This window comes from Scaptodrosophila lebanonensis, unplaced genomic scaffold, assembly GCF_003285725.1.
Source record: "Scaptodrosophila lebanonensis strain 11010-0011.00,11010-0021.00 unplaced genomic scaffold, SlebRS2 tig00000123-arrow-arrow-pilon, whole genome shotgun sequence".
NCBI classification, from domain to species: Eukaryota; Metazoa; Arthropoda; class Insecta; order Diptera; family Drosophilidae; genus Scaptodrosophila; species Scaptodrosophila lebanonensis.
In genome coordinates, this window is record NW_022060581.1 from 2,016,472 (window position 1) to 2,044,152 (window position 27,681).

Genomic DNA, 27,681 nt, shown 5'->3' on the forward strand with positions numbered 1-27,681 from the left:
TGTCCAACACGCGCGCCTTTTCTTTGCAAAGAGTTGGCAGCCCTGTACTGTGTTTGCCATTTCTGGCCATTCAAAAGTGTGTGTTTCCTTAAGATTGTGTCGTAAATTTGAAAAAAAGGCTATTCAAATCCCGGAACTATTCGTAAAATTCACATTTAAGTGGTAAGTAATCGTTATGCTACATTTATAACCAAACAGTAGTAGTTTTATTACTAAATTAAGCTTGCAAACCGCAATTGTGGCTGAGTTGCACAGTCGCGAGTTGCCTCATTGTTCATTGCCCGTTGCCTGGAGTGTGGCCCTTATGAATTAATATTTATCTAGCACAACTGCCTCAAGGTACTAATGATTGTTCAAAATATATTGTTTTAAGCCATCAGAAACATACATTTACAACTTCTTTACTATTGCTCTGTTGTGTGCGCCGCTTTGTCCGTTGGAGCAAAAAGTAACAACATTGAGCATACTGTAGGCGTGGGCATTGCGATATTCAATTTCAGATTTTAAGGCAACATAAACGGGTATTATATTGCTTTCAAGGGCATGCAGAGCATATATTTTGCTTTGTGTTGCTGCAAATAAATTGAAAAATGTGTAATTTTAAGAAAAATATTAAATTTTATCAGCAATGTTGCCACCCCATGTTACTGGCTATTTTGAGCATCAATTCAGTTTTCTATGCCAGTGATATGGCATTACTGGTATTAATCGATAATTGTACTCACGGTCGATATCTTTATTCGTTGCTCATAAGAGTACGAAAAAAAATAAAAAATTGTGGTAGAAATCAATTGTTTAAGTGCGTGTGTGTGTCAAACGGTAAATAGTACAATTAAAATTCGATTTTAAAGAAACGGTTAAGCAAGATGAAATGGGAATGGCAACGCATAGCTTAATTTGCAAAAATCGTCAACAGCAACAACAAAAACAACAACAGCAGCAGCAACGTGTGTGTTGTAATTGGACGAACTGAAGCATTGGATTGAGTGTGTGGGATAGCGACGGTGTACAGGAGAGCGGATTGTAGACAAATTAGAATTGCGAGACGACAACAACGACATTGAAGTTCCATTCTGTGCTGCGTAACAACGTCACTGCGTCGCTCGCCTCTGTGCGGGGAGTAGCAGCAACAGAAACAGTAACAGCAGCTTGCAAATAAAACGCATCCCAGGCTAATGCAACTAACAATAACACCAACAAAAACAACAACAAGACCAAGGATTAACAAATAAAGAAATAAACAATAACTGCGACAATAAATTAGGAATAGTAATAAAAAGAAACGAATAAGGCAGCCACTGCGAAAACTGCGACAATTGCGACAACTGCGACAGGAGAATCACGCGCCGCGCCATCAATACGGAACATACACGAAAAAAAAAATGTTAGCCAAATATAAAGTTATCTGCAATTATTATTGCTGGAGCGCGTACATGTGTGCCGTGTCAATGTGTGTATGTGTGTGTGTATTTGTGTGCTTGTGTGTGTAGCACACTAATTGCCAGTCAGTAGTCAGTCTATTGCTTGCAAACACAAATGCCAACAACGCGCAAGTTAGCCAATTAATTTTATAACATATTTGAAGATGATTGCTGTGGCTGTGGTCACCTTCAATATTTGTACATATTGTACATATGGCAGCTGCGAACCGCTGCCCCTTGCTTGCTAATTGTCACCAATGTGTGTGAACGGACGGACGGACGGACGAACACACGCGCAGCACAGCTGCTGACGTTCGGGCACTCTTTGGCCCCGGTTCGACCACAATTTATCCAATACAGTGCGATTTTTCCAAACTAAGCTTTCTAATCAAAAGCTTCCATTTATGACAATGTGTGTGTTAGTCACAATTTTATCAGCTCTCAAATTCTATGCTAAAAAGTTTTCCCTCCCTCTCACGCCCCCTAACAACAATCCATCTGTTTTGGTTTGTTCAGAGAACCCAATAGGAAAATATTAAATGATGCAATTTCCAATAAGATAGAGCCGAACCGAACCTAACACAAAAACTACTCAAATAGAAATGTGTGTTGCCCTCAAGGTTCTTTCCATTTAATTGTATAACACGATATTTTCGCATTGTCATCTTTTATATTGAATATGCCGCATTGACTAGCCAGCCAGAGTCAGACAGCCAGCACACATGTTAGCCGCTCCACGCATCCATATATAACCATTTATGTATATTTGTACTTATGATTGCCCCCATACTGCTTGCAGAAGAACGCGTCTGAGGCCAACTGGCTCTACACATCATTGCAACTATAGGTGTTTAATATTGTTGTTGGCTGTTAGTTTAAGGAACCAGGATGGTAAGTACCAATCTGGTGGTGCCCGTTGTGCTTTGGGGACCCACAGCGCCGACGCACTGCATCTCAAGCGTTTTCCTATCGGACGATCAATGCACACTAGTCACTGGCTGCTACGATGGCCAGATCTGCCTCTGGCAAGTGGAGCCCACAACGCTGCGTATGTCACCGCGATGCCTCCTCGTTGGACATTCGGCACCGGTGCTGTGCCTGGTTCGGGCCTCGCTAATGCCCGAGAACAATTTTCTGGTTAGCTCCTCGGAAAATGGTGAGATGTGTACGTGGGATCTCATCGATGGCAAGTGTACGGAGGCTGTTAAGCTGCCACAGGTGCACACACAAATCCAAAGCTATCACACAGCGAACAGCGAGGATGTGCGTCTGTTCTGCATTGGTTACTATGCCGAAATTATGGTCATGGATCCCTTCAGTCTGGAGGTTATCTATGTGCTCAGCTCCAAGGTTAAACCGGACTGGATTTCGGCGATACACGTGCTGCGTCCAATGCGACGCAAGGATGATGTGGTGCTGGCTATCACCACCACGGGCACGGTTAAGGTTTGGACGTTGACCGGCAACGAAAACAAGCATGCCGAGCCCATCTACGAGAACGAGTCCAAGGAGATACGCTGTCTAAATGCCATCACTATGAACTGCTGTGCCCAAAATCAGCGCACGGTACTTCTCGTCTGCACCAAGTATTGGCAAATCTATGATGCTGGCGATTTTACGGTACTCTGCTCCGTAATTGCGCCCGCAAGGGAACGCTGGCAAGGCGGTGACTTCATAACCTCAGATCGCGTCATGCTCTGGACTGACGAAGGCAAGGGCTATCTATATAAGCTGCCCGCGAATTGCATACCGGACAACAAGGAGTTCCATTCAAAGAGCGTCGTCCGCGATGCACCCTATCTGTATTATGTGCTGCAGCATGCTGGCGACAAGGTTCTCTCCTGCCCACCAGCCATGAAACTCCTCCCAGGTGGTACCAGCGGCACCACACAGAATTATCTGCTACGCGGCGACTCGGAAGGCTTCATTTCGGTGTGGCATGTACCGGAGGTGCCGCTCGACAATATCAGTATATTGCAGGCCAAGCAGATGCCGCCTCGAGTGCTTAAACCCCAGGTCTGTACATCGTTGGTGGAGGCCTGGTCTGTCATGGATCCTCCACCGGTCGGCATATTAGATCAGCTGTCGCGCATCACCGACTCGCCGGTGAAGCTGACCTCCAGCATTTATTTGCCACAGCAGAGTCGGCTTGTGATTGGGCGTGAGGATGGTAGCATTGTTATCGTGCCGGCCACTCAGACAGTTATGATGCAGTTACTTGTGGGCATAAAGCAGAACTTTAGCGACTGGCCCTCACATCAGATATTGTACGGACATCGCGGTCGTGTCAATTGCTTGCTGTGCCCCTCCATGATCCATGCGCGCTATGAAAAGTCTCATCTGCTTTCGGGCGGCATCGATTTTGCCGTTTGCTTGTGGGATCTATACAGTGGCAGTCTACTGCATCGCTTTTGTGTGCACGCTGGAGAGATAACGCAGTTGTTGGTGCCGCCAGAGACGTGTAGTCCACGCATCCTGAAGTGCATCTGCTCTGTGGCATCAGATCATTCGGTTACGCTGGTCAGTCTGCAGGAACGGAAGTGCGTAACGCTAGCCAGTCGCCATTTGTTCCCAGTGGTGACCATTAAGTGGCGGCCACTCGACGACTTTCTTATAGTAGGTTGCTCGGATGGATCTGTCTATGTGTGGCAGATGGAGACGGGTCATCTCGATCGGGTTCTGCACGGCATGCTGGCCGAGGAGGTGCTCTCTGCCTGCGATGAGCAAGCAGCCGAGGAGGGCGGTGGCGGAGGCTCCGGTAGTGGTGCGAATAGCGCCAGCGAAATGGGCATGGCCAACCCCGCCGTACACTTTTTCCGCGGCCTCAAGTCGCGCAACATAAACGCCATTCGTCACGCTACCCAGCGTGGCATCCATCAGCTGCAACAGCTGCAGGGTCACAATCAGGGCAACTTTGATTTCCTAATGAAGCATCGCAGCAATCCGCTGGTCATTCAGGGCCTGCGCACCAATCCCAAAGACGCCGAGAGTCACATACTCTTCTTTGACATTGAGGGCCTTATATTCGAGCTCCACAGCGAGGAATATACACAGATGACGCCCGCTACGCTCGAAGCTCTAGGCGTACATATACAAAATCCAAAGGATGGCAAGTCCATACACTTAGATGCATCGAAGAAAATAAGCGACTTCTTCGGCAAGGTTAAGAATAAGGCGGGCGACATGGAGAAAATGCTTAAGGATAAGGACAAGCATGGCCTCGTGCAAAAGTTTAAAGAAAAGACGGAAATTGTGGAGAAGAAGGTGCAGGCAAAGGTAGAGAGTCTGCAGAAGGCTGTGGAGACGCACGAACAGCCGCAGGATCTCAAAAGTAAAATCGCATCCAAAATGGAGGTTACACACGTGATGGAAGTGGCACAACTATTACTATCGCTACTCCATTCCTGGGGTCTAGATCCACATCTGGACAAGGTGTGCGAATCGCAGTTAGGACTGCTGCGTCCCATAGTACCCATTTCGTATGGCGTACTCTCCAAGGCCGGCTACATGTCCCTATTGCTGCCCACTTGGCAGAACAACTACGCGATACCGGCTGGAATTCAACTGCCCAGTAGTTCCAAGAAACGCGCCCTGCCCGAGGAGCTGCAACGTCTGGAGCATCTAACCGCTATTTTCACGTCTCGTCTGCATTGGGAATTGAGCACGACACTTACCTCTAATCACATACTGGCCCTGGTGGCCATGTCCAATACCTTACTCTCGATGAGTGCCGCCTCCTTTCTGCCAGACAGCGAGAAACACAAGAAGTTGCAGCGCTTGGCACAACGCACCGAATCGACGCTTAGCAATGAGGATGAACGCGAGGATCTTCTGGCACATCACACCTCACAAATAAAGCAGGGCTGGAGCCTGCTCTCCACCCACCATTGCTTCCTTTTACCGGACAAGATCGAGGCCCTCGAGCCTAAGAAGTTCAAGCGACCCCAGGTGGAAATGATGGTTAAACGCTGGCAGCATCATTGCATTGAAATACGCGAGGCAGCGCAGCAAATCCTTTTGGGCGAGCTGACCCGCATGGGTAAGAAAGGACGTAAGCAGCTAGTCGAGAGCTGGGCTCAGTATTTGCCGCTCTACACGCACACGGAGCCAATTGTAGGCGCCGTTCATCAGGCGGCCGCCGGCGGAGCTGTTTCTGGCAGCTCGGGCGTTGGGGTCAATGGACACAATGGCAGCGGTGTAGGTGGAGTTTCAATGCCCCCGGGTGGTGACCATCAAAGCGAAAATTATGAGGAGGAGGAGGAAGAGGAGGAGATCATACGCAAACCGTCCAGTTTGTCGGAGCTGAAGCGTAAGCAGACCACGGCGGTTATCCTGTTGGGCGTAATTGGCGCCGAGTTCGGACAAGACATCTCCCAGGAATCACCCAATCATCGTGGCAGCATTAGCAGCAGCAGCGGTAGTGGTGGGGTATCTGAACGTCGCAAGTCTTCGGTGGTCGAGGGTTTTGGTATTGCCAACAATTTGGCTCGTCTCACATCGATGGCTCTCGCCCATCTGCTCTATGCACCGGCCAGTTCCAAGTTGCCGCAATACACCCCACTTCGCCGTGCCGCTATTGATCTTCTGGGACGTGGCTTTACCGTCTGGGAACCATACCTGGATGTGTCGAAGGTGTTACTGGGTCTGCTCGAAATATCCTGCGAGGGCAAATCAGTGCCGAATCTAAACTACAAGCTTCCGTTGACACCTCAGGCGGATGCCTGCCGCACAGCCCGCCATGCCTTGCGTCTAATAGCCACAGCCCGGCCGGCTGCTTTTATCACAACAATGGCGCGCGAGGTGGCCCGTTACAATACAATGCAGCAGAACGCACAGTCCATTAATACACCTCTGACCCAGTCGGTGCTGTACAAGGCTAAGCTGGAGATACTGCAGTGCGTAGAAATGCTGATCGACAAGATGCAGTCGGAGATCGCCAGTCTGCTTGTGGAAGTTATGGACATAACGCTGCACTGTGTGGACAGCAATGAGCTGAAGAGTCGCGGCCTGGCCGAGGTCTGTCCCGCCATTTGCAAGTTCAATCAGATTTCCCACTGTGCACAGACACGTCGCATTGCGGTGGGTGCCAACAACGGCCACCTTGCTATTTACGAACTGCGACAGAACAAGTGCCAGATGATACCCGCGCACACGCATCCGATTACCTCGCTGGCCTTCTCGCCGGACGGCAAGTATCTGGTCTCCTATTCATGTGCCGAGAATCGTCTTTCCTTCTGGCAGACCAGCACCGGCATGTTCGGCTTGGGACAGTCACAGACCCGCTGCACCAAGGGCTACTCCACGGCACCCATTCCGGATGTGTCGCGACTAAATCCCATGCGACTAGCCAAGCTTGTCTGGATCAACAATCGTACCGTCACGCTCATGCTGGCCGACGGCTCCGAAACTCGCTTCAATGTCTAAGCGAGAGCAGCGAGAGTACCTTAAGCCGGAGAAAGAAAGAAAGAGCGCAAAGAGAGAGACGACGACTGGCTGTCTGTTTTTAACAATTATTTGCAATCGTTCTATATTTTTTTTTTATTTTTAACCAATTTGGCAATCGAACGCAGGCTTTAAATAACGAGATACCGCAAATCGAAGAAGATGATGTTAGAGATGATGATGTTAGAGTTGATGATGTTAGAGTTGATGAAGATGATGATGTAGTGAAAGAAAAAAGTGCTTTGCGCGAGCTGGGGCATGATTGGGGGCCCACCATTCATGCAGCGACCTCAACCAAATTGTATTTTATATCTATGTATCTATATATATATATATATATATATGTATATTTATATGTATGTATATGTAAATTGTTTCAAGATTTTTTTTAACACTTCAACGCAAAGGTTTATGTAGAATGGAGAGCAGTTGAAATGCCACGCCCTCGTGCCCCAAGCCGGCAACTAGCACAGCACTATATATGTATGTGTAGTAGTTAAATGTTTTCTGTTCTATTGTTACACACATTTAAAAGAAAAGGCAAACAAACATTACAAATACAATTACAACAAATTGAAAGAAAAATTATATAACGAGAAAATATAATTCTCACAAATAAGAAATAATTATAAACAACAACACACATTCAAGCAAAAGAATGAATGCAAAATTATTATTATATCTATAAAATATTTACTACTTATTATTATTATAATTATTATTATTATTGATATTTGTTATGCCTAAATGTATTGTTATATATATATAAAAAGAGATAAAAAAAAGAAGAAGAAGAGTAAAAATATCGAGCAAAGTTACGGCTACAAGTTACATAACTTGTGCTAAATGTTTATAAATGTTTCTTTCTCTGCAACTATATAAGCACACCCACACAAAAACACCAATACTACTATACTTTATTGTTTACTGTTTATTGTGAATGCAATCCAATCCGTACATTTGTTTATCGAAACTCTTAATGGCGTTACTGGAAATTAAAAAAAAAAAAAACTATGTATATGACAGAGCGTATTTAGACGTACAGGCATACAGACGATCTATCTACGCCAAGTGAATTAATTGTATTTGTGCTTAATTTATATTATTCAAATATCCTTCAATCAAAGTATTACATACACGAAAAACAAGAAAAAAAAACATCAAATGATACAAAAAAAAAAGCGATACAAATAAAGTCAACCAAACATGAGCTAAAACTATCTAACATTTTTAATGGCATACGCAACCAAGGATTTCTAGAAATGCGCTTTACTTTGTGAGTGGTGGAGAAGACGATGTGGAAGGTAATTAGGCTCGTATTGCAGATGATGTGATTGTTGGTTTAGCATGTCGTGGGATTGGCGAGCGATGCGATTACATCCAGGACGGAGACGATTAAAAAGAAAATGTCATTCTGTATTAATCTTGATCTTTTTGCTTGGCCACGTTCTTATTTTGCAATTTATGCATCCCTTAAGTGCTTCTTATATGTATACACATTTTTCGGGAGCTTCATTTTCTTTCTACCTGCAGCCAAGGCAAACAAAAAATTGCTGAAAAACTATATGGTGCAGATAAACCAGTTCTACATTCTAAAAACAAATTGCATTCTGACTATTGGATTAGTACCAGGAAACCTTCAGCAATACAGAGATAGAGAGAGTTCCTACAGTACCAGCAAACTGCAATCTATTTTCGAGTTTTAAGATTGTCTTAAAAACTATATAAAATTTAAAATCAAGCTGAAAACTTTGAGCATAATCATAAAACAGAAGAATAGTGTCTTACAATTACAAACTGACATCTGGAATAATTTTAAATTCAGAAATATATCTTTGATTAGAAACGTTTCATTTGAAACTTAACAAACCCTATAAACTTTACTTAAATATAAAAAAATAATAAAAATAATCACTTTTTTAAATTGATCTTTGACCTTTATAGTGGAATCGATGGTCATTAAGTGCTAAATGTAAATATCAGGTTGAAATAAGGTTGAAAGGGTGTACAAAGTATGAAGGAGATTTTGCAGCAGCTTGGTTAAAGGTAAAATCTCTATCATCGATATAGACATGTTCGTCTGTGTGAACATCGAAAGCTTTTAAACCAAAACAGCCAGGTACATGGAACATGCATGTAGACATTTCGTATCTGAATGCAGACTAAGTCTACCATAAATCATGTATAGCTTAAACTTTGAGTATTATTTTATATATGCAGCTGCCATAGGAAGGATCGGTGGATAAATTATTCATTGCGAAATAACTTTTGAAGTTGTAACCATTTGTGGTTTTTATAAATTATTAATTTCACAATTTAATCTATAAAAAGCATAAAGCGCTATATCACATAAATGGCAGGGAAGAAAGCGGATTAAAAATACTAATCATACTGCTATTTAATTTTTTGTGATGTTAAATCTTTATAAAGCTTATTTCAATTTAAAGGATGCGGGTTCATCTGGATATCATCTTTAATTGATAGTCGAACACAATATAATACACTACGAATAACAATACCACTCTTCTGTTATTTTCTAGCAGCGAGAGCTCCTGAGAATGCCTCTAGCGGACGGCCCCAAAGGTACGAAGGCCAAAAAGGCAGTGGGGGCGAGCGTGGTAGCCGCTGCTCGCAAAGATTCCACGGCCACAAACGAGGAAGATTCGGAGGAAGCCGAAGCTGAAGCGGAGGCAATGGATCAGGATAGCAAAGACGAACAAGATATGGACAATGATGAGGAGACTGAGGACAAGGAGGAGGACGAGCGCGATAGCAATGACACAAGTGAGTCTGAGGAGCATGCCGAGCCACCGGCCTTCAGCTTGGCCACCTTGGGTCTGCAACGCGTGGGCAGTGCACCGCCCCCGAAACCGAAGGTATCCAAGGCACCGATTCTAACATTGAACGCACGCGGAATGCCCGCCCGTATACGCAAACGGAATCCCTTCTTTTTCGACGAGAACATTATTAACGATGACAAGCCGTTGCGCATGAGTTTGTCGCCCAAGAAGTTGCCCGTGCGCGGAGCCATCGCCAAGGCTCTAACCCCCTCGAAGGTGCTCAAAAAACGCAAAGGCGTCGTCTCGCGTTACATGCGTTCCAGCGACGGCAGTCCCGGCGGTCCTGGCAGTGCCCCAACCAGCACTGGCAATAGTGTCGGACGTCCCAGAAAGAACCCCATTCTGAAGGTAACTGCCAAGCCAACAACGGCAGCCGCCGCTCCTGCAGCGCAACCCGCACGTGCGGGCAAGCTGCCACACGGGAACTCAAAAGCCGCCGCTGCCTACAAAGGTTCTTCTGTTGGGAAAGGCGCTGCTGCTGCTGCAGCTGCAGCCGCCGCGGCTGAAGAAGCCACACACAAGGCCGCCGAACAGGTGGCGGCCAATAAGCGATTGGGCCAGTCCATTGGACTGCGTCTCCGGAATCTGCTAAAGTTGCCGAAGGCGCACAAATGGGCGATTGCCGAGTGGTTCTATTCGTATATAGATAAGCCGTTGTTCGATTGCAAGGACCACTTTATGAACTATGTGAGCGATCTGGCGCCGCGCCTCGATATGCGCCATTTAAATCGTCACGAATGGGCCAATATACGACGCCGCATGGGTCGGCCACGTCGCTGTTCGACCAATTTCTTTAACGAGGAGCGTCGCGAACTCGATCGCAAGCGCCAATTGATACGTACACTGCACTCGCGCAAGCCCGGCGAGCTGAAGGACTCAATGCTTCTGGCAGATATGCCAGACAAGATACCAATGCCATTGCCATTGGGCACCAAAGTGACGGCTCGTCTGCGTACGCCACAGGATGGTATCTTTGCCGGTACCGTTGCCGCCTACGATTCACTAAATGCCATGTACCGCGTGACCTTTGAGCGGCCGGGCTTGGGCACTCACTCCATACCGGACTTTGAGATCGTGTCGGAGAACTTCCACGAAATGCTGCCACTGCACAGCTTCACCAAAGACTTCCGGCCCAATCTAATGAGCATCTATCAGGCGAATAGTGTGGGTTTCACCACAAATTTGGGCTTCACCACCAATCTGGCCAGCAGCTACTCATCCCAGAAGCGTGTTCAATTGCCGGCCAGCCACGAAAATGGTAACAGCAACAGCCACAACAATGCCGCCAGCCTAATGACGCCACAAAAGCAGTTGGCGACTAACAATGCGGCCGCACGTAATGCACTGAACATGAAACTGAATCGCAACGATCCGTTGCTGGGTCAAGACACCATTGGTGCCAATAGTCCCTTAAAGCCGCAGCTCTCACGCAATCATGGCTATCCAACGGAATTGTTGGAGCACCTCGTTCATCTCGAGCGCTGTATTGCCTTGAAGACATCGCAAATTCAACGTCTAAACGAAATGAATGCTAAGGCCGAGCTGGACTTTGGCGAGATGATGGGCCAAGATGCTGGTCAAGATCCCTGGCACATTGGTGATGAGTTTCAGCGACGCTACGCCTCCAATATAATATCGATTGAGCGCATCAACTGGGATATTATGAACGAGCTGAACCGGGTGCAGGAAGAGTCGACGCGTCTAACACGCAACCCCAATGTACAAGCCATGATATCGCCGACGCTCCTGCGCGAAGAATGTCGCGCCAAGGCCAGCAATGCGGTGGATGAGATGAACAAGGGTCTGGTGAAGAATGGACGAATGGTGAAGTTGTTGAAGAATTTGGCCACCCTGCTTGTTGTCACACAGCAATTGGGGGGCGACTACGATGGAGCGGAGGTTAACAAAGTGCTCGAGGGCTGTATCGAGGAGGTGCGCACGAACCTGACGTCACCAGCTAATGTCGAAATATTCAAGAAGCGTGTTCAGACACGTCTTCAATATATGGCCTTTGATATAAATCGCAATCTAGAGGAGCGCAGCTTTTCCAAGGACCCAGTCAAGCTAAAGACCGATGAGGACGACAATGATGACGAGCCTCAGAAAACGAAAGCCGATCAAGACGAGGTAGATCTCGGACTGAGCGAGCTGAAAAAGGAAATAGAACCGGACGATAATGATAGAGTCTGCGAGAAAAGCAAAAGAAATGATGATTCGGATCTTGGAGTTGAGCGCATGGATGTTGATAGTGCCGATAAAGTTAAATCCGAGGATGAAAAGGTAGCGGACGACATCGATGAGGCTAAACGGAATAGCACATACATTGATGGCGACGCTGAAGCCGACGAAGACACCGATGCCGATAAGGAGGATGAACAAAAGGAGTCGCCTACCGTTGCCGATGCAGAAGCCTTTGCTGATGACACACAGATCACCATCGAGTCCGTCAGAGAATCCGAGGAAGAAGAGTTTCAATCTATAGACGAGACAGAAAGCAACAAAAATGTCCCACCACATCCAGTTACACTAAAAAGAGGAGACCAAGAGCCCATGCAAGTGGAAGATGAGAAATATCTGTTCGAGCATTAACGAAACAGATGCCATCCGAGCAACCCTCATTAGTCGATTCTACTTCAAGCTAGATATAAGAGGAGCGGGCAGTGTCCTACTCTTTTTTGCCTTTTTTATTTTTTTTTTATTAATCTATAATATTACACTATACATATGTATGTATGAATGAATGAAGACTATTGTTTTAGATAAATTCGCCCAGTTTTTAACTGAGACGACCCACGATTTAAGCTGATGGAAATTTCACCCCAAGGATGTTTTCTTTTTTTTTTCTTCCTTTGTTTGAATAGAGAAAACCTACAATAAATCTGTAAAAATCTTGCACCCCCAATTAAACATTAAACGGACACATAGAAAATGAAACAAACAACTGGTTTACATTTGTTGAAATTAATTGTTAATTAAACGCTATACTCTTCTTCATTCAGATTTCATAAAAACGTCACCCTGCGTAATCATTTGCTTGATACACACATAGACTCTATTCCAACAAATTTGAATATTCTTTCAAATATATTTAACGGTAAATAAACCTATTGTTGTCGTTCTTAACATAATTATCAACCAAGATTATTTTCAACAACCTGGTGTCCATATGCCTGGCCAGCACACTCGTCCAGACTAATCCGTTTTGGGTAACCACCTCTAAAGTACTAAAGGGCTTTTAAAAATACTACCGGTCTCATATTTATAGCACTGCCCGATTGATGTTCAACATGATTCAACAATAATACAGTTTAGATAAGATTATTTTAGAAGTACTTGATCGTAACCACCTCTAAAGTAATTCTAAAAGTACTGCTATATGTTGATTTATATTTTAAATATTCATATTAAAAGTTTCAAGGATGTTTCAAAAACGAAAGTGAAACTAAATCAACTAAATCCCCGACTTTTCGGGGAATAATATAAATACTCTTTGTTTTTTTAGCGAACAAAATATGAATCAATCATTTTAAATTTCACAGAAAACTTATTAACTTACCATTTTAGAACGTAGCTTTTATATAAAGCTATACAAGTCGCTTTCAGAAAAGAACAACAGTTGTATAGCCGTTTTTTTTCCATTGATTTTAATTTAACTATTTTCAGCTTAAAAAATGTAGTTTAGGTTGTTACTCGCTTTCATCGTCCTCTTCGTCGTCGTCCTCACTAGATTGATTCAGCCAGTCGACTAGCTTCGTCAGACTTTGCTTTAGCGTTGCATGCTCCTCGTCATCGAGCTGATTGTACCAGGCGAGTATGGCGCTCTCCGTTACAAAGTCTTTGTCGTACAGATAATGCACCACCTGAGAGATTTTCTCGCGCACCAAATCGTTCTCTTCGCACACATCCTGCAAACGTACACATATGAGTTAATACAATCGTCATTTTAATGAAGTATATAATGAAGAACAGACCTCTAAAGCTTTCAGGCAATCTAGCATAGCGTCTGGGCTTTTAATGTAGTTAGATACAACGGTTCCGAGTTGTTTGAACGCCGCATTGATGGCCCCGAGGACATTGTTATTAGCAGGCTCGCGTATGCTTTGCATGCCGAAGACTGCTTTGACCACATTAAAGTTGACCTCCTTGAGGGACATGTTGTAGGCATAGCGCGACGAATTTATCTCGAGTATGAGAAAGTCGGGGTTGGATTTCTCGCGAAAGCCGCGCGTCAGCGAATCGACGACCTCCGACAGGAATACTATCACACATAAATGATTCAATTAGCAAATAAAGAAGGCAGCAATGACATCAGCTATTACTGTTTGTGTCATCAGGTAGTGGTGTTGGTGCTCGGGAGCCGTCCTCCTCGCTACTAGAGCTGTAGTCGCTGTCTTCAGGCTGCAAATGTGATGGCAAATCCCCCATTTTTGGTATGCATTGCGTCTGTTGTGGCAGTAGGTCTTCATTGTCCGAGTCTCCAGGATCATCGGTTGCAGAATCACTAATGATATAGGCATGGGGACCGATTGTCTCTACAAATCAGCCGTTCATAAAAGCATATTGATTATTGATACAAGCTCACTCACCCAATACGTACTCCTGACTGGGCTTCACGGCAGAGACTAGTTTTTTCGCCAGCTGCGTTTTAGCGGGCAGCACACACTTGTTGCCGATTACAGCTCCAGACTTGATTATACAGTTCTCGTTAATAGTCGCCCCGGTGCCCACAACACAGAATTCCAATTGGCAGCCGTCGAGTATCGTCACATCAGCCATGAGGAACACATTACTGAGTTCACAGTTCTTGCCGATGCGGCAGTTAGCGCCCAATACACTGTTGCTGATTACGGTGCCGGTGCCCACATGGCTGCCCGTCTGCACCACAACATTTTCACGGAGCGCCACCTTCGGAACATGCGCATCATGGCTTTTGTAGATGTTGTCCTTGTGGAAAACATATTCCTGCTGCAACTTGTAGACGCCCATGTCCGGCACCAGCGGATAGGCCCAGCGATTGATGATGTCCCGACTAACCAGCTGATAGGATAGCCAGTTGTTTACCTTGTGCGCGTACTGCGTGGGCGGTAATAGGGCGACATAGATGCGGCTGTCCAGCAGCTCCTCGTTAATTAGAAGACCGCGAATGAAGTCATCGCGGGTTTGAAAGTCAAAGTTATCGCTGAAGAGCGACAGCATGGAGGGCGAACCGATGGCAATTTGTGGATCCAGCAGGTTGTGGTGCAGCGCCACGCTAGAGTTGTTCAAGAAAATGTCCAGCGGAATGGGGAAACGCGTCTCTCTCTGGTTCATGCGCAAACGCTGATGATAATGCAAGCGATCGTTTCGATTGTCCAATGCGATTAGGAGCTCGTTGCCGGTCCGCAAATTATTACTGCACTGTTTGAAGACAAGCGTGGCAGCCGCACCCTTGTCAAATTTGGCAGTACGCTTGTGTTGCTCCAAAACTGGACGCAGATCGGCATTGGTTACTGTATCTGCGCCCAACAGTATAAAGTTGCCACGTATGAGCGCCTTGGCATCCAAATCACGCATAGCATCGCCAAAGCAACGACAGCCCTCGCCGCCAATCACCTGCACTTTCATTTTGAAGGACCAGGAGGCGTATGTTTCAATTCCTTGTCTGCCATGAAGAGTTCCAGGCGGCATTATTGCATCAGTTAATAATCAGATATATGTATGTACATATGAATATACTTACTTGATGTAGTCCCGTATATTTTGCAAGAAAAGACTGGCATAGACGAACACCTCTTCCACACCGCTGCGGTTTAGAGCAATCAGCGCATAGTCCAGCATGCTTACATTCACCAGCGGCAGCAGGGCCTACAAATGATGTTAAACGTGAAATATGCGCGGCGTGGCGGTCACAATTATATGCATTTACAAACCGTAGAGTTATCATCGGACAGCGGCTTGAAGTTCCACACATTGTTGTCGGCAATCAGAACTGCTTGCACGATTTCCTTTTCGAATTGGGCCATTATGCGGAATAGGAATAATAATGATCTTGGGCGCCAGATGACAGAACTGATGCGTCCCCAAAAGAGCACGAAGTTGAAATCAACAGCTGAGAGTGGTCAGTGTTGGTAAGTTCACAGAATGGCGGATTAATGGTCATATGTATGATACTAACTATCGGTTATTAACAATGTATATGAATAAAAGCACATAAAATACAGTAAAAAATGCGTATATCGTAGCTTTAACAAACCATACTCAATAATGAGGTAAATTATTATGGTAAAATGGCAGATGGTATTAGTGCACACATAGTTCCAGCAAATGGCAATGTCGCCGCAAACATCTGGCAACGCCGCCAGTGGCGCTCCAGCTGTTATTATAATTGGACCTGGGACCACATAACTGGGCTTGTTGCGAATATAAAACAGATAAAGTGTACTTATAACCCGCTAAAAGCATCAAATAAATAAACATAGTGGTTTGAGTGCTCAATCAGAGCGCTCAATACTAATAAAAAAAATAACAAATCCGATGCATTGCATTCCCAATGCCTAGGCTAACATATTTGTGTGTATCGTCGTCATCCGACCCGACCCGCCTCTTGCCCGTTGTGTGTGACTATGAATAAGTGATTGCGTGCGTGTGTGTGTTTGTCTACATTCATTCCCAAAGCACCCACCTAAATTGCAAATGTAAACCAATAATAAAATATAAATACCTCAAGCAGCAAGTGTTTCTAAAGAGACACTGAATCAGTGTTATTGTGTCGCACCCAAGTTCAAGACGCTACAGCGGTTTTAGTGCACCGCCTAATGTTTTAGTACGCCGACTAAAAATAGAAAACCCAATCGCCACACACACACATTCACACACACAAATAAACAGTCTGAGTACAGCAAAACAACAACCCCAGTATTTTTCTGCATTCCACGTTGTCTGTCGTGTAAGCTTGGGCGGCGATGGAAGACGAACACGAACCGACGTGTCGCCCCAATGGGAGCACCAGTACTGGGAGCGGCGATGACATATCAGCCACCAATGCACCGCCGCCGCCTTCTTTATTACAAATAGTTCAAAAGAAATTCAAGGATAACGAGAAAGTGCATTCGGTGAGTAAGGGCGTATTATTCCGATATTTGATACTCCATATGTGACTAATGGCCTCTCCAAGAATGATAGCTGACACAAACGATAATTATATGGCCATGGGGTAAACAAGTTATATCTACGTTTACCCCGTTATTATCTCTGTGTGCACTCATAATTACGAACCGCTTAAATAGTGGATAAATTCATGATGTGTTGACGTCTATATATCTTTACAGATATTTGAAGCGTATCAGTTAAAAAATCAGGAGCATGCCAACCGCATTCTTGCTGTGGTATCTTCATTATCGGGAGGCACCTATGCGATCATATCGCTCTCTATTGTGCGTACGCCGATTCGTTTTCCAACCGATCTGACATGCACGAATGTGTTTCCCTTAAACGAAAGTTTCCAAATTTTGGTCGGTAAGTATTTCCGCAGACCTAGGCCAACACGATTCTAACACAGTGTATATTGCAGATGGAAACAAAGGATTTAAATCGCAGTTGAAATTCGAATTGCTCACAGGAGATGGAAAGCCCGCCACATTTTATTATTACATTATGAAATCAGAGAAGGAATCGCTATTCTTCGACGACTTCTACGCTCAAATCGTATCCTTTAAGATGTCCATGTCGGACAGACATTTGTCGCCAGATTTCGAGCTCAGCTATGTTTGGCTTAATGACTACAGACAAGTCGGCGAAGTGAAGCAGGAACTTAAGAACCGCGAAAGCGAATACACAGTATACAATAATTATAAGTAAGAATCAACCGTCGATTAGACATGTGCTATATATATCATCGATCATTGTGCTTTTTTTGCGTCCACAGAATCTATTGCGCCACTTGGAATGTGAACGACAAGTCCTTCATGAATAGTAACATGAATTTGTGGCTCTCTTGCTCTACGGAGCCACCTGATATTTATGCCATTGCCTTGCAAGAGCTCAATAACTCCACTGAGGCAGTTATACTAAAGGACACCCGACTCGATCCAGCCTGGATGTGAGTATATAATTGATACATACATTAATATGTATTATTGTTTTAAACTAATCAAAAAACTAGCGCGATAGCATTTAATTAAACTCTTTATGTAACTATTATTATTAAGAAATTGTATTAGCAATAATAATTACGATTTAGACTTAATTTCTTCAAACCTTCTACATCGCAGCCAGATTATTACTACTGTCACTTGAATAGTATAAGATGTAGTCGTGTTCGTTTCTCCGTTCGACCGTTTGTCCGTCTGTATGAACACCAAAATCTTTTGAATCATTAAAGCTGGCGACATCAAACTTGGTATGCAGACTTCTCTCAACTATATGTATATTTAATTTATTACAAACCATGTATATCGCAATTATTTTATATAGCTGCCATCGGAACAATCGGTGGAAGAATGGAAGAATTAATGAGACTAGATATTCGTTAGTTTTAACAATGTTTCGATATTCAAAATTGGAGTACTACATCTTATAGTTTTTATTTTTATGATATCGCAACCAAGCTTTGTATTTAGAAGTTTTTATAATGCTTTACTATAAGTATTCTGAAGTTTCAACAACATTGAAGAACTATATCATATATTTTTTTAAATATTTTCTTAAAAGTTGGTATTGATAAGCTGTTTATAATGTTTAAATATTTTGTGAAGTATCTGGCATAGGAGCGATTTATAGAAAAAATTTTATTTAAGTTGCACAACGTGCGTTAACGTTCTTACCCTTCTTAATTTACAGAAGAAAAATGTTGGATAGCGTCCACCCAGACAGTCAGTATGAGGAGCTGAGGTCAGTCCGGCTTGTCGGCCTTCTGTTGACGATAATTGTGCGGAAGGGATTGAAGGCACACATCTCACGTTGCCGCATAAACTCAATCACTCGAGGCATTTTGAAAATGATGGGTAATAAGGGTGCCGTCGCGATAAGTCTGCAACTAAACGAGGGTAATATATGTTTCGTGAACTCACATTTGGCCGCGCATATGGCTAACGTAGCAGAACGTAATCAGGACTACAATATTATTGAAAAGGATTTAATGTTTGATGACGATCAGCGGCACATTAGAGATCACGAGTAAGCATTATTATTGAATTACGTTACATTTAATGATACTGATAAGAGTCTATATTTAGTCATATATTCTGGATCGGTGATCTCAACTATCGACTTCAAATACCGCCGGATATTCCAGCCAGTTGGCTGCGCGACAAAAATAATCCATTTGAGGCAATGCTTATACACGATCAGCTGCTACAGGAGCGAGTCCAACGCAATTGTTTTGTAGATTATATGGAGGGTGATATAAAATTTTGCCCAACCTATAAGTATAATCCGGGCACGGACAATTACGATACAGAGAAAATGCGCGCGCCAGCTTATTGTGATCGCATACTCTGGAAGGGCGATCGCATTGAGCAGCTAGCCTATAATAGTGTCATGGAGATGCGCGAAAGCGATCACAAGCCAGTCTATGCAATATTTAATGTTAAGGTAAGGTTTGACGCAAATTCTGATAAATCAGAATTAAAGGGCAATCAGATATATAAAAGAAAAACAATTTAAAAAAAATAACGTTTTCAATTATATTCGTGAATAACAAGCATATTGCGTCTGGTCTGCTATTTGCAACGCCCAGATTATGAACATGATCGATCAGCTTGGCAAAACGGTCAGCCCACTATATACCATAACTGTCAAAAGAATGATCGGCAAATTTTGCACTAACTTTTTTGTTTTTTAAAGCTATCTCGACAAAATTGAATACGTGTTATTTATTAATAATGCTATAAAATAAAATTAATTGTCAACCAGATCGGTTCACTATATTCGTTAGCTGGCAGATTTTTGAAATGCTAAATCGATCAAACTTGAGATGTGGTTGATGTGTGTCTTGATATAATGTTAAAACATATACTATATCTTTTAACAGACATAGGAATTATGAACTCATTTTTCAATAACTTCAACTTACACTATATAGAAACTTAGTTGCCAATTATTGTTCAAATTATTTAACTTACCACATTCAATTATTTCAATCTTACAGATAAAGACACGCGATGAGAAGAAGTACAAACGTGTTCAGGAGGAGGTTCTCAAGGCGGTAGATAAGCGCGAGAACGACAATCAGCCGCAGATCACTGTGGATACAACCGTCATTGATTTCGGAGTGGTTACCTTTAATGAGCTGGCCATTCGCGACTTCACCGTCTCGAACAATTGCCCGCTGCCCGTGAACTTTCAATTTAGAATTAAGGACCCGCCCCTAAACGCTATTTGCGAGAAATGGCTGAAAGTGGACCCGCACAATGACACACTTCCGATTGATACGGAACGAACAATACGGGTTAAGTTATTGCCAGATGTAAGGTCGATAAGAGGGCTGCTGAAAAAGATTCGCACCACAAACCTAAAGTTCGATTTCGACACTCTCATTCTGCACGTGGAGAACGGTGCAGATAAGTTCATTTCGGTCACGGGCAGCTATCAGCCCAGCTGTTTCGGTCTCTCAATGGAGACGCTGTGTCGCACAGACCGACCCATGTGCCAGTATTCCCAGGAGGATATTAAGCAGTTGGTATGTGCTCTAAACTGGATCCAGTTTTCGTTTATCTCATGCATTGCAATAATTACAAATCTGTGCAGATGAATGACGTGACACCCGACTATCGTGTAACGATGCCACGTGAGTTTTTCCTGCTCATCGATTATCTACACAAGCAGGGACCCAAGCTGGTAGGAACATTCCAAACCGACAAGCCTCAATTGCCTCTCGTCGGGAACTTCAATTTGGTGCGCGATTGGCTGGACACATGGTCTGAAGATCCATTTCGTAAGTGATTGAATTCCGTAATTCCGGAAAAACTCTATTGTCCAAGGGGAGGGTCCGCTTAGGGGAAACTTAAATACTTAGAACGAAGAACAAATGTTCTAGCAAAAGGGGTGTCCGAATAAAAGAATGTCTTACTATAGACATTATAAAATATTTATGAGACGAAAAATGTTCTCGTTGCTGGGAGTAATTTTTCTGCCGATCGTTCCCATGACAGCTTTATATGGTTTGTGATAAAGTTAGTCCGCATATGAATCAGGCAATTCTGCATGCCAAGTTTGGTGTCCCTAGCCATAATGATTTAAAAGTTCTTGATGTTCATACAGACGGACCTTTGTCACATACATACAAATCCTTTTAACGGGGTAAACAAGAGAAGTGTTTAGTTTAATTTCTCATTCCCTCTCTGTAGCTGGAGACGCACAGAGCGCTGCGGTGGCTCTGCTGCTGTTGTTGAAGTTGCCGGAGCAGCCTCTGCTGGAGCCACTTGTGGGACATTTGCTGGAGAGCAAGAGCAAGGCCGAGGCCATGGAATACATTGACATACTGAGTGCGCCAAAGCGGAATGTGTTTATGCATTTGTGCATGTTCTTGAGAGTGGGAATCGAGTGCCAGTACTACGAATTGCATCAAGTCGGTATGTATTCTATATTAATTGGATGGTGCAAGCCTGAGATTCTAAACACAATTTCTCATTTCCAGCCAGCGTTTTTGGACGGATTCTGCTGCGCAGCAAGGAATACACGAGAGGCGACTTCAACACACGCTGCAGCGAAGTTATGATGCACTTCATTGGTCCCGACATTATGGATAATCCGCCATTAATCGGTAATGGTGGCGGCAATGTGCAGGTATCGGCACAATTTCTAAACACCTCTTAGGCGTCTCTCCACCACTTTTTCGTATAATGGAGCGCGTTTTTTTATGTATGTATGTACTCGTATGTGAATCGATTGTATTTATTAAACATGTAATTGAAAATTGTAATGCCGCAAATGTTGGGTTCTCATTTGGCATTCGAGCAGACATACATAGTATATACGAATATATTTAAATAATCCTCTTGTTAATTGTTTCTAGCGAATAAGTTACTTTTTGTATTATTATGTTGTTATCTGATGTCAGCATTTAGTTAAACATAAGCTTGTTTCAAACACACTTATCAATTAACTCCACTCCAATCAATCAATCTATTATCTATAAATTGATTCTTATTGGATACTTTTGGCATAATATACGCTGCTGATTAAACATACTTAACTACACAAAAAATATATACAATTGATAAGGAAAACGATCATCATTTTTCGTTTATATATGTACATCGATAACCAATTGAGAACTATTCGCTAGAATTATGCTTAAACACTAAAAATGCAAATGTTGGACGCAAAAACATTCACAGAATCGAATTATAATTCTCGAGTAACTAATGTTTTAGTTACAAAGTTTTTAAAACTTGTTTATATTTATCACATTAAATACACATAAGCTTATGTACATTGTTATTTGTTTAGCGATAAATCGAGAAAGCAACGCAGAAGGCAAATATTTGGAACATTTTCTATTCAGAGCTAATGAAACAGCTCTCCACGAATATCAAGGCCAAAAAGTAGCTGCAACTACGCGCAATAGCTTGTATCTTTATGGGTTCCAGATTCACCTTAGCAATTGATATTATTTAATCAGAATTAATTCTAGACCTCCCTACCAAAATTAAGAACTAATTATCTGTTTTACCCAAAAAAGAAACGACGACTATTTGGTTATATCTTATTGGGTTATAAAAACATTGACAAGTGATAGTATCTTATCACAACTAATGATAAAGCACTCCATGAACATCAATAACATCCCACGAACAATTAGTTATATCTTGCAATGAGTTAACCGGAATATTGCGTTCTGATGTTTTCCCCATCACACACGAAAAAACAAATAATTAGAGTAAAAAAATTGCTTTATGAAAGGTTTGAACTTGCCTTCTTCTTTCAATAATTTCTTATTAATTTCAGTAGCCTGTAGCTAGTTCGCGGGTAAATGGTTTTGTAATATAATACATATTCCGACGAAACAAACTCACTGTTCAACAAAGTTTTGGTGATTTTTTGTTCGAAAATGCGACTCAAACTAGAGTTGATATTTCATTTCCCTATATGTTTGCGATTTCACGTTTCAATATTGTATTTATACCCTGTACCTGGTAAAAATGGTATATAAGGTTTGCGCAAAGTACGTAACAGGGAGAAGGAAGCATCTCCGACTTCATAAGGTATACAAGTATATATTCTTAATCGGCATGGCAAGATGGAGCAATATAGTGTTGTCCGTTAGGCTCAGTGATCGCCTGGATTTCGGAGACGGTTGAGCCCACATGCACTAAACTTGGCATGTCGACTCTTCTAATGTCAAGGCAATACTAGAAATGTCTATTTAGAGAATTAACGTTCCTAAATTAGCTGTTTTATCGAAATTATCGGCTAATCAACGGTTTCCTGGTTTTATTTCGTAAAAGAGTTCGTCGCTGATCCCATTAAGTATGCTATATATTCCTGAACACTTGGTCTATAGCGGTTTCGCTCTAGACATGCCCATTTATTGATTCCTGAAATTCGGAGTCGTTCAAGCGTGATCTGTGGGCTCTGTACAGTCCGGAACATGCATATTAATATGTATACTCACTTCACCGTATTGCCACCTCCGTTCCAGCGAATCCATTTTATAAGAACACTTTTAAATAATAAAACAGTTTACTTAAAAACATTATACAAGTATGGATTGAAGGAATCCTGAATACATAGCAAAACAATACATGGTGTGGGCTTGCGGAGTTTCTTCAGTCCGCCTGCCTGTAGCAGGAGTTGGCGTTGCCAGAATTTTTCAATTGCTCTTCAGTGTGACCGTTTACATAATTTATGATCTTCCAGCTAGTAGATCTCCGAAAGTCGCGGCCGTAGAGCCCATACCATTCTCTATTGCGCCATGCTACAGGCACTGACCCTCATTAAGGACACACCAACGTGGAATCACCGCGTCCGGATGAATGCCACGTGCGATAAGTCGATCGCGGTAGCGGAAGAAACGCTGCTGGGCAAGTAGAGCCGAGGTTTTGGGATTGGACCAAAGGCGTTCGGCGGCGGCACCGGCACGTGGCCAAATACGCGCCTCTGAAGCATAAATGGGATCAGTGGATGGATTAGATGGAAGTATCTACATGTGCTCAGTAAGGATCGACTCACCCACAGAATTCTGGTCCACGTATTCGCTCCACATGCACGCCTCCCCTCCGAGCACCTGACCAGGACGGGTGCCCTGCGGCATGGGGTTGTTGTAGGCCTTCAACCAATTATAGTACTTAGTGCTACCCCAAAAACCATGATCCAAATACCAGGCATCCTTGGTCGATATTATCAGGCGATAATTGAGCTTGGCGAGATCTCGATTAAGTTTGTCGTCTTTACCGACCCAGGTCTGTATTATAAAGCGCTCCTTGGGCAGATATTCTTCAATGTAGTCGGGGTCTGTTAATAAACTAGACCAGACGATCATTGGCTTTGGCTCCACAATATTGGGATATAGACGCTGATTGATGTCATCCCAGGCCTCTAGATTTCGCTGATGGAACTGTGACCAGAGCTTCAGGAAACTTTTTTTACTCAAATCATAGCCTGTTTCACGCATGCGACGCGTTATTTCCTCCGTATTATTCCAGCAAGGCAAGTAGACCTCATCTCCGCCCACGTGCAACGTTTCTTCGGGTGCCCCCACCTCTGCCAAATCCTCCATGATCTCCTTATAAATGGCATACATGTGATCGTTAACCGGATTCAGTTGACCGCACGGGGGTTGCACACAGAAATTACGCCAGGGCTTATTATTGAGGCAGACGGACATGTTTCCGAGTCCCGCCGCCGGCCCCCATTGCCAGCCATTGCCAGCATGTGAGGGTCCATCGATTTCTATGAGGATCCGAATGCCCCGCAGTCGTGCATATTTGATAAGATTTACAGTGTCTGCCCGCGAGTAGATCTGCGTTGGCCCGTAGGCACCGAAGCGTTGCATCTCCGGCACCCGTGTGATCTCGAGAGGGAAGCTGTGCGTGTCCACCACATGCCAGTGGAGAACGTTCATCTTGGAGGCGGCCATGCCGTCTAGGGTGCTGCGTATATATCGCAGTGGCATATAATTTCTCGAAGTATCCAACAGTATGCCCCGATGCGGATATTGGGGACGATCGTGCACCCTCGCACCACTCACCAGGAGCAGCCCATGCGACTCGCTGCCCGCCACCAGATTACTCAGCGTCTCGAAGGCATGACGGGCCCCATACACCGTTGCCGCCTTGATGTCCACGAAGGTGGCGGTGGCTGTGGTCCGCACCACAAGCATATAGCTCTCATCGGTGTGCCAGTCTAGCTGTAGAGTATTTGTGGTCACAGTCGCCTTGACCAGCACCTCCTTGCTGGGCTCCAGTGTGCAGTTTCGGGTGCACTCTTTGAGCAGATTGCTCACAAAGTGGCGATTGGTCTCGCGCAGAAATTGTGTGGTTGCCTCACTAGGCGCCACCACATTGAAGCGCACCTTCCAGGGATCGAAGTGGACGCGGTCATGCGAGAGACTGCAATCACCTGTGGGCATGGGCCAAATCGATCCGTATTTGCCACAGGATAGGCGACAGTCCCGCTGACTCTCAAAGCGTTGCTGGTCCTGCATTCTCGACGCACTGGGGCTGGAGTCTACCAGGCATAAATCTGTAGGAGTGCATGTCCATCTGGTGATTCTACACAGGCAATCAATTAAGAATAATTACTAGAAATTCTTTTTTAGATAGAAGTACTACAAAAACCCAAGTCCCATATACGAATTTGATTGATTAAATAAATAGAAGAACTTTGTTTTTAGATACAAGTCCTACAAAATCCAAGTCCCAAATACGAATTTGCTTGATTGATTAAAAATAATTACTGGAAGAAGTTCTTTTTTAGATAGAAGTCCTACAAAATACAAATTTAATTGATTGATTCATTAAATAACTAGAAGACATTTTTTTTAGAAAGAAGTCCTACAAAATCAAAGTGCAAAATAAAAATTTGATTGATTGATTGAACACGAGCTGTTGCTTTAAATAAGATCGCATCCCCATCTTGACCCAAATCGATCGTTTTCAGCAGTTTATAAATCTGATTTTCGATTGAATTGTATGATTGGGATTCACATCTGGTTGGCTTAACAGATTAAAAAAAATTTTCATCACCAACTCTTAACTTTTAAGGCAATATTTTTATCTCCAACAAGGTTATTCACGATTGCTGGCCTACAAGTATAGGTTCAACAAAATTTCCATCTAAAAAAAAAAGAAAAGGCCAAAGCTTAATCAAGTTTAATCGAACCAGATTCTTGTTCCCTAAGGGATTTGGGATATTAATTTCTTGTTGTTCATCCTACAATGTAGGATATTTGTGAAGAAGAAGGCAATTAGATCTTTTTCTCTTTGCAAACTTGACAGTTCGACAAACACAAGAATTGTTAAGATTATTAGTTAAGTTAACCAGTTTAATCGATGAATATTCTAATTATATGGACAGAGTTCTTTCGAATTTGTTATTTGTATAAAGACAACAAACTTTATTTTTCTATCATTAGCTTAAGGCCTCGTAGCTATAGCTAAATATTTGTTCGCCTCTACATTTTACATTGCAGCCGAACTGTTAATAATAATAATAAAAAAAAATTTCTATTGGCGCAATATGATATATCTGAAGAACAAGACTAATCAACGACACATTCGTATTTATAAAAACAAACAATAAAAAAAAAACAAATAAAAATTTAAAACAATTTTTTGCTTAAACGTGCGCTTAAAAGATATCAACTAATATTAAATATTAATTTCTTATCATCAAACCAGCTAATCCGTTTAATTTCAAGTTTGCAATCTAAAAACGTAATGCAATATTTTGCTCATTTAACAACATTTAAATTTGCTCATCAGCATAAACACTATCCGTGAGTGTACTATATACATATAGTATAGTCCGTTTTATTTACCAAGTTTTTTGAAAAGTGTAAATTATATTTTCGCAACACTTCATGAGCTAAAGTGGTTATTAAAATGTTTCTCGAATCTCAAAGCGTATTAATGAGTTTCCAAGTTAATCAGCCTAAATTGTTTTGCCAAAGCTCTCCCACATTTCAGCTTTTCTCCTAAATCCTAAAGAGATCGTAGCGCTTCACTTTACTTAAAATTTTTAGTCTGTTCACAAACCTAGCGCCGTTACAAACCTGTTCTCATCGCTATCCGCTGACGTCGCCGTCTCGCTCAGCAAGAGAAGCAGCAGCAGAAGCAGCAGGGATGCTGTCTTCTTTGTCGTCCAGAGCGGCTCCACATAACGGCATCGCGACATCTCTTCTAAAAGCTTCCTGTCGTTCGTATGTTTAGTGCGCCACCTGCGCAGGCTGCTTATATATGCGTTTGTGTGTATTTGTTGTGCGTGCTTGCGTGTGTGTGTGAGTTCAAAGAGTGGCCTGACATGCGGGGCCAACTCTATGAATATGAATGGAGGAAGGTACTGCGACTGCTCCACTTGTTGTTTTTTCTACGTTTGCTTTCTGCTGTCGCTGTTTATGCGGAAAGTTTAACGCGGGGCGCCAAGCTGACAAGATAATACTCTGCAGACCGAAATGGTAGTGTGAAATCGTTTATTTTATGTAACAAAGAAAAGGCAGAACTCATAATGTATGTACAGTGCAATCACGATAATTCGGAAAATACGTTTACTTGGATATCACATTTTGTGTTTAAAAAAAAAATTTTTATCCGAAAATATGGAAACACATGTAATATGTGTGCTGACAGCTGAACACTTATTGTCCGTATTATCAAGGTTATGCTGCCGACAATGTATCGTCGTTAAGAACTAAGAACTATTAAAGCTAGTATCATACAACTTGGTGCGCAAATCCTCCTTATTGCGCGAAAGTAGGAGTTTTTGTTAATTTGAATTTTCCCCACCTTCCAGTTAAGATAACACCAATATTTCCTTGAGCTTGTGCGTTACATTTGCAA

General features: G+C 43.1%; 5 protein-coding genes across 6 annotated transcripts; 3 read left to right on the forward strand and 2 right to left on the reverse strand.

Moving 5' to 3' along the window:
• The first annotated feature begins 65 nt into the window (after nucleotides 1-65).
• Nucleotides 66-12,616, forward strand: LOC115628747. 2 transcript variants are annotated; one of them, XM_030524954.1, is made up of 2 exons: nucleotides 66-162; nucleotides 9,404-12,616. In XM_030524954.1, exon 2 carries the CDS (start codon nucleotides 9,422-9,424, stop codon nucleotides 12,290-12,292), a length of 2,871 nt encoding a protein of 956 aa, XP_030380814.1. In that variant the 5' UTR covers nucleotides 66-162; nucleotides 9,404-9,421; the 3' UTR covers nucleotides 12,293-12,616. The 2 variants fall into 2 exon arrangements, with proteins under 2 accessions (XP_030380814.1, XP_030380813.1); XM_030524953.1 differs by lacking the exon at nucleotides 66-162 and adding an exon at nucleotides 7,608-8,167.
• On the forward strand, nucleotides 747-7,508 carry LOC115628746 (WD repeat-containing protein 7). Its single transcript, XM_030524952.1, has 2 exons — nucleotides 747-1,384; nucleotides 2,221-7,508. The coding sequence occupies exon 2, from the start codon at nucleotides 2,310-2,312 to the stop codon at nucleotides 6,843-6,845; it is 4,536 nt and encodes a 1,511-aa protein (XP_030380812.1). The 5' UTR covers nucleotides 747-1,384; nucleotides 2,221-2,309; the 3' UTR covers nucleotides 6,846-7,508.
• A 720-nt stretch (nucleotides 12,617-13,336) lies between the features above and the next one.
• On the reverse strand, nucleotides 13,337-15,740 carry LOC115628707 (translation initiation factor eIF-2B subunit epsilon). Its single transcript, XM_030524901.1, has 6 exons — nucleotides 15,613-15,740; nucleotides 15,423-15,547; nucleotides 14,290-15,344; nucleotides 14,023-14,235; nucleotides 13,675-13,961; nucleotides 13,337-13,608 (listed from the first exon to the last, which is right to left on the reverse strand). The coding sequence occupies exons 1-6, from the start codon at nucleotides 15,703-15,705 to the stop codon at nucleotides 13,390-13,392; spliced, it is 1,992 nt and encodes a 663-aa protein (XP_030380761.1). The 5' UTR covers nucleotides 15,706-15,740; the 3' UTR covers nucleotides 13,337-13,389.
• Nucleotides 15,741-16,094: 354 nt separating this feature from the next.
• LOC115628664 (type II inositol 1,4,5-trisphosphate 5-phosphatase) lies at nucleotides 16,095-21,998 on the forward strand. The gene is made up of 10 exons (XM_030524834.1): nucleotides 16,095-16,794; nucleotides 17,011-17,197; nucleotides 17,253-17,535; nucleotides 17,607-17,780; nucleotides 18,521-18,856; nucleotides 18,916-19,273; nucleotides 19,830-20,360; nucleotides 20,429-20,615; nucleotides 21,028-21,252; nucleotides 21,318-21,998. The coding sequence occupies exons 1-10, from the start codon at nucleotides 16,645-16,647 to the stop codon at nucleotides 21,494-21,496; spliced, it is 2,610 nt and encodes an 869-aa protein (XP_030380694.1). The 5' UTR covers nucleotides 16,095-16,644; the 3' UTR covers nucleotides 21,497-21,998.
• Nucleotides 21,999-23,341: 1,343 nt separating this feature from the next.
• Nucleotides 23,342-27,369, reverse strand: LOC115628677 (chitooligosaccharidolytic beta-N-acetylglucosaminidase). Its single transcript, XM_030524851.1, has 3 exons — nucleotides 26,898-27,369; nucleotides 23,855-25,395; nucleotides 23,342-23,782 (listed from the first exon to the last, which is right to left on the reverse strand). The coding sequence occupies exons 1-3, from the start codon at nucleotides 27,017-27,019 to the stop codon at nucleotides 23,601-23,603; spliced, it is 1,845 nt and encodes a 614-aa protein (XP_030380711.1). The 5' UTR covers nucleotides 27,020-27,369; the 3' UTR covers nucleotides 23,342-23,600.
• Nucleotides 27,370-27,681: the final 312 nt, after the last annotated feature.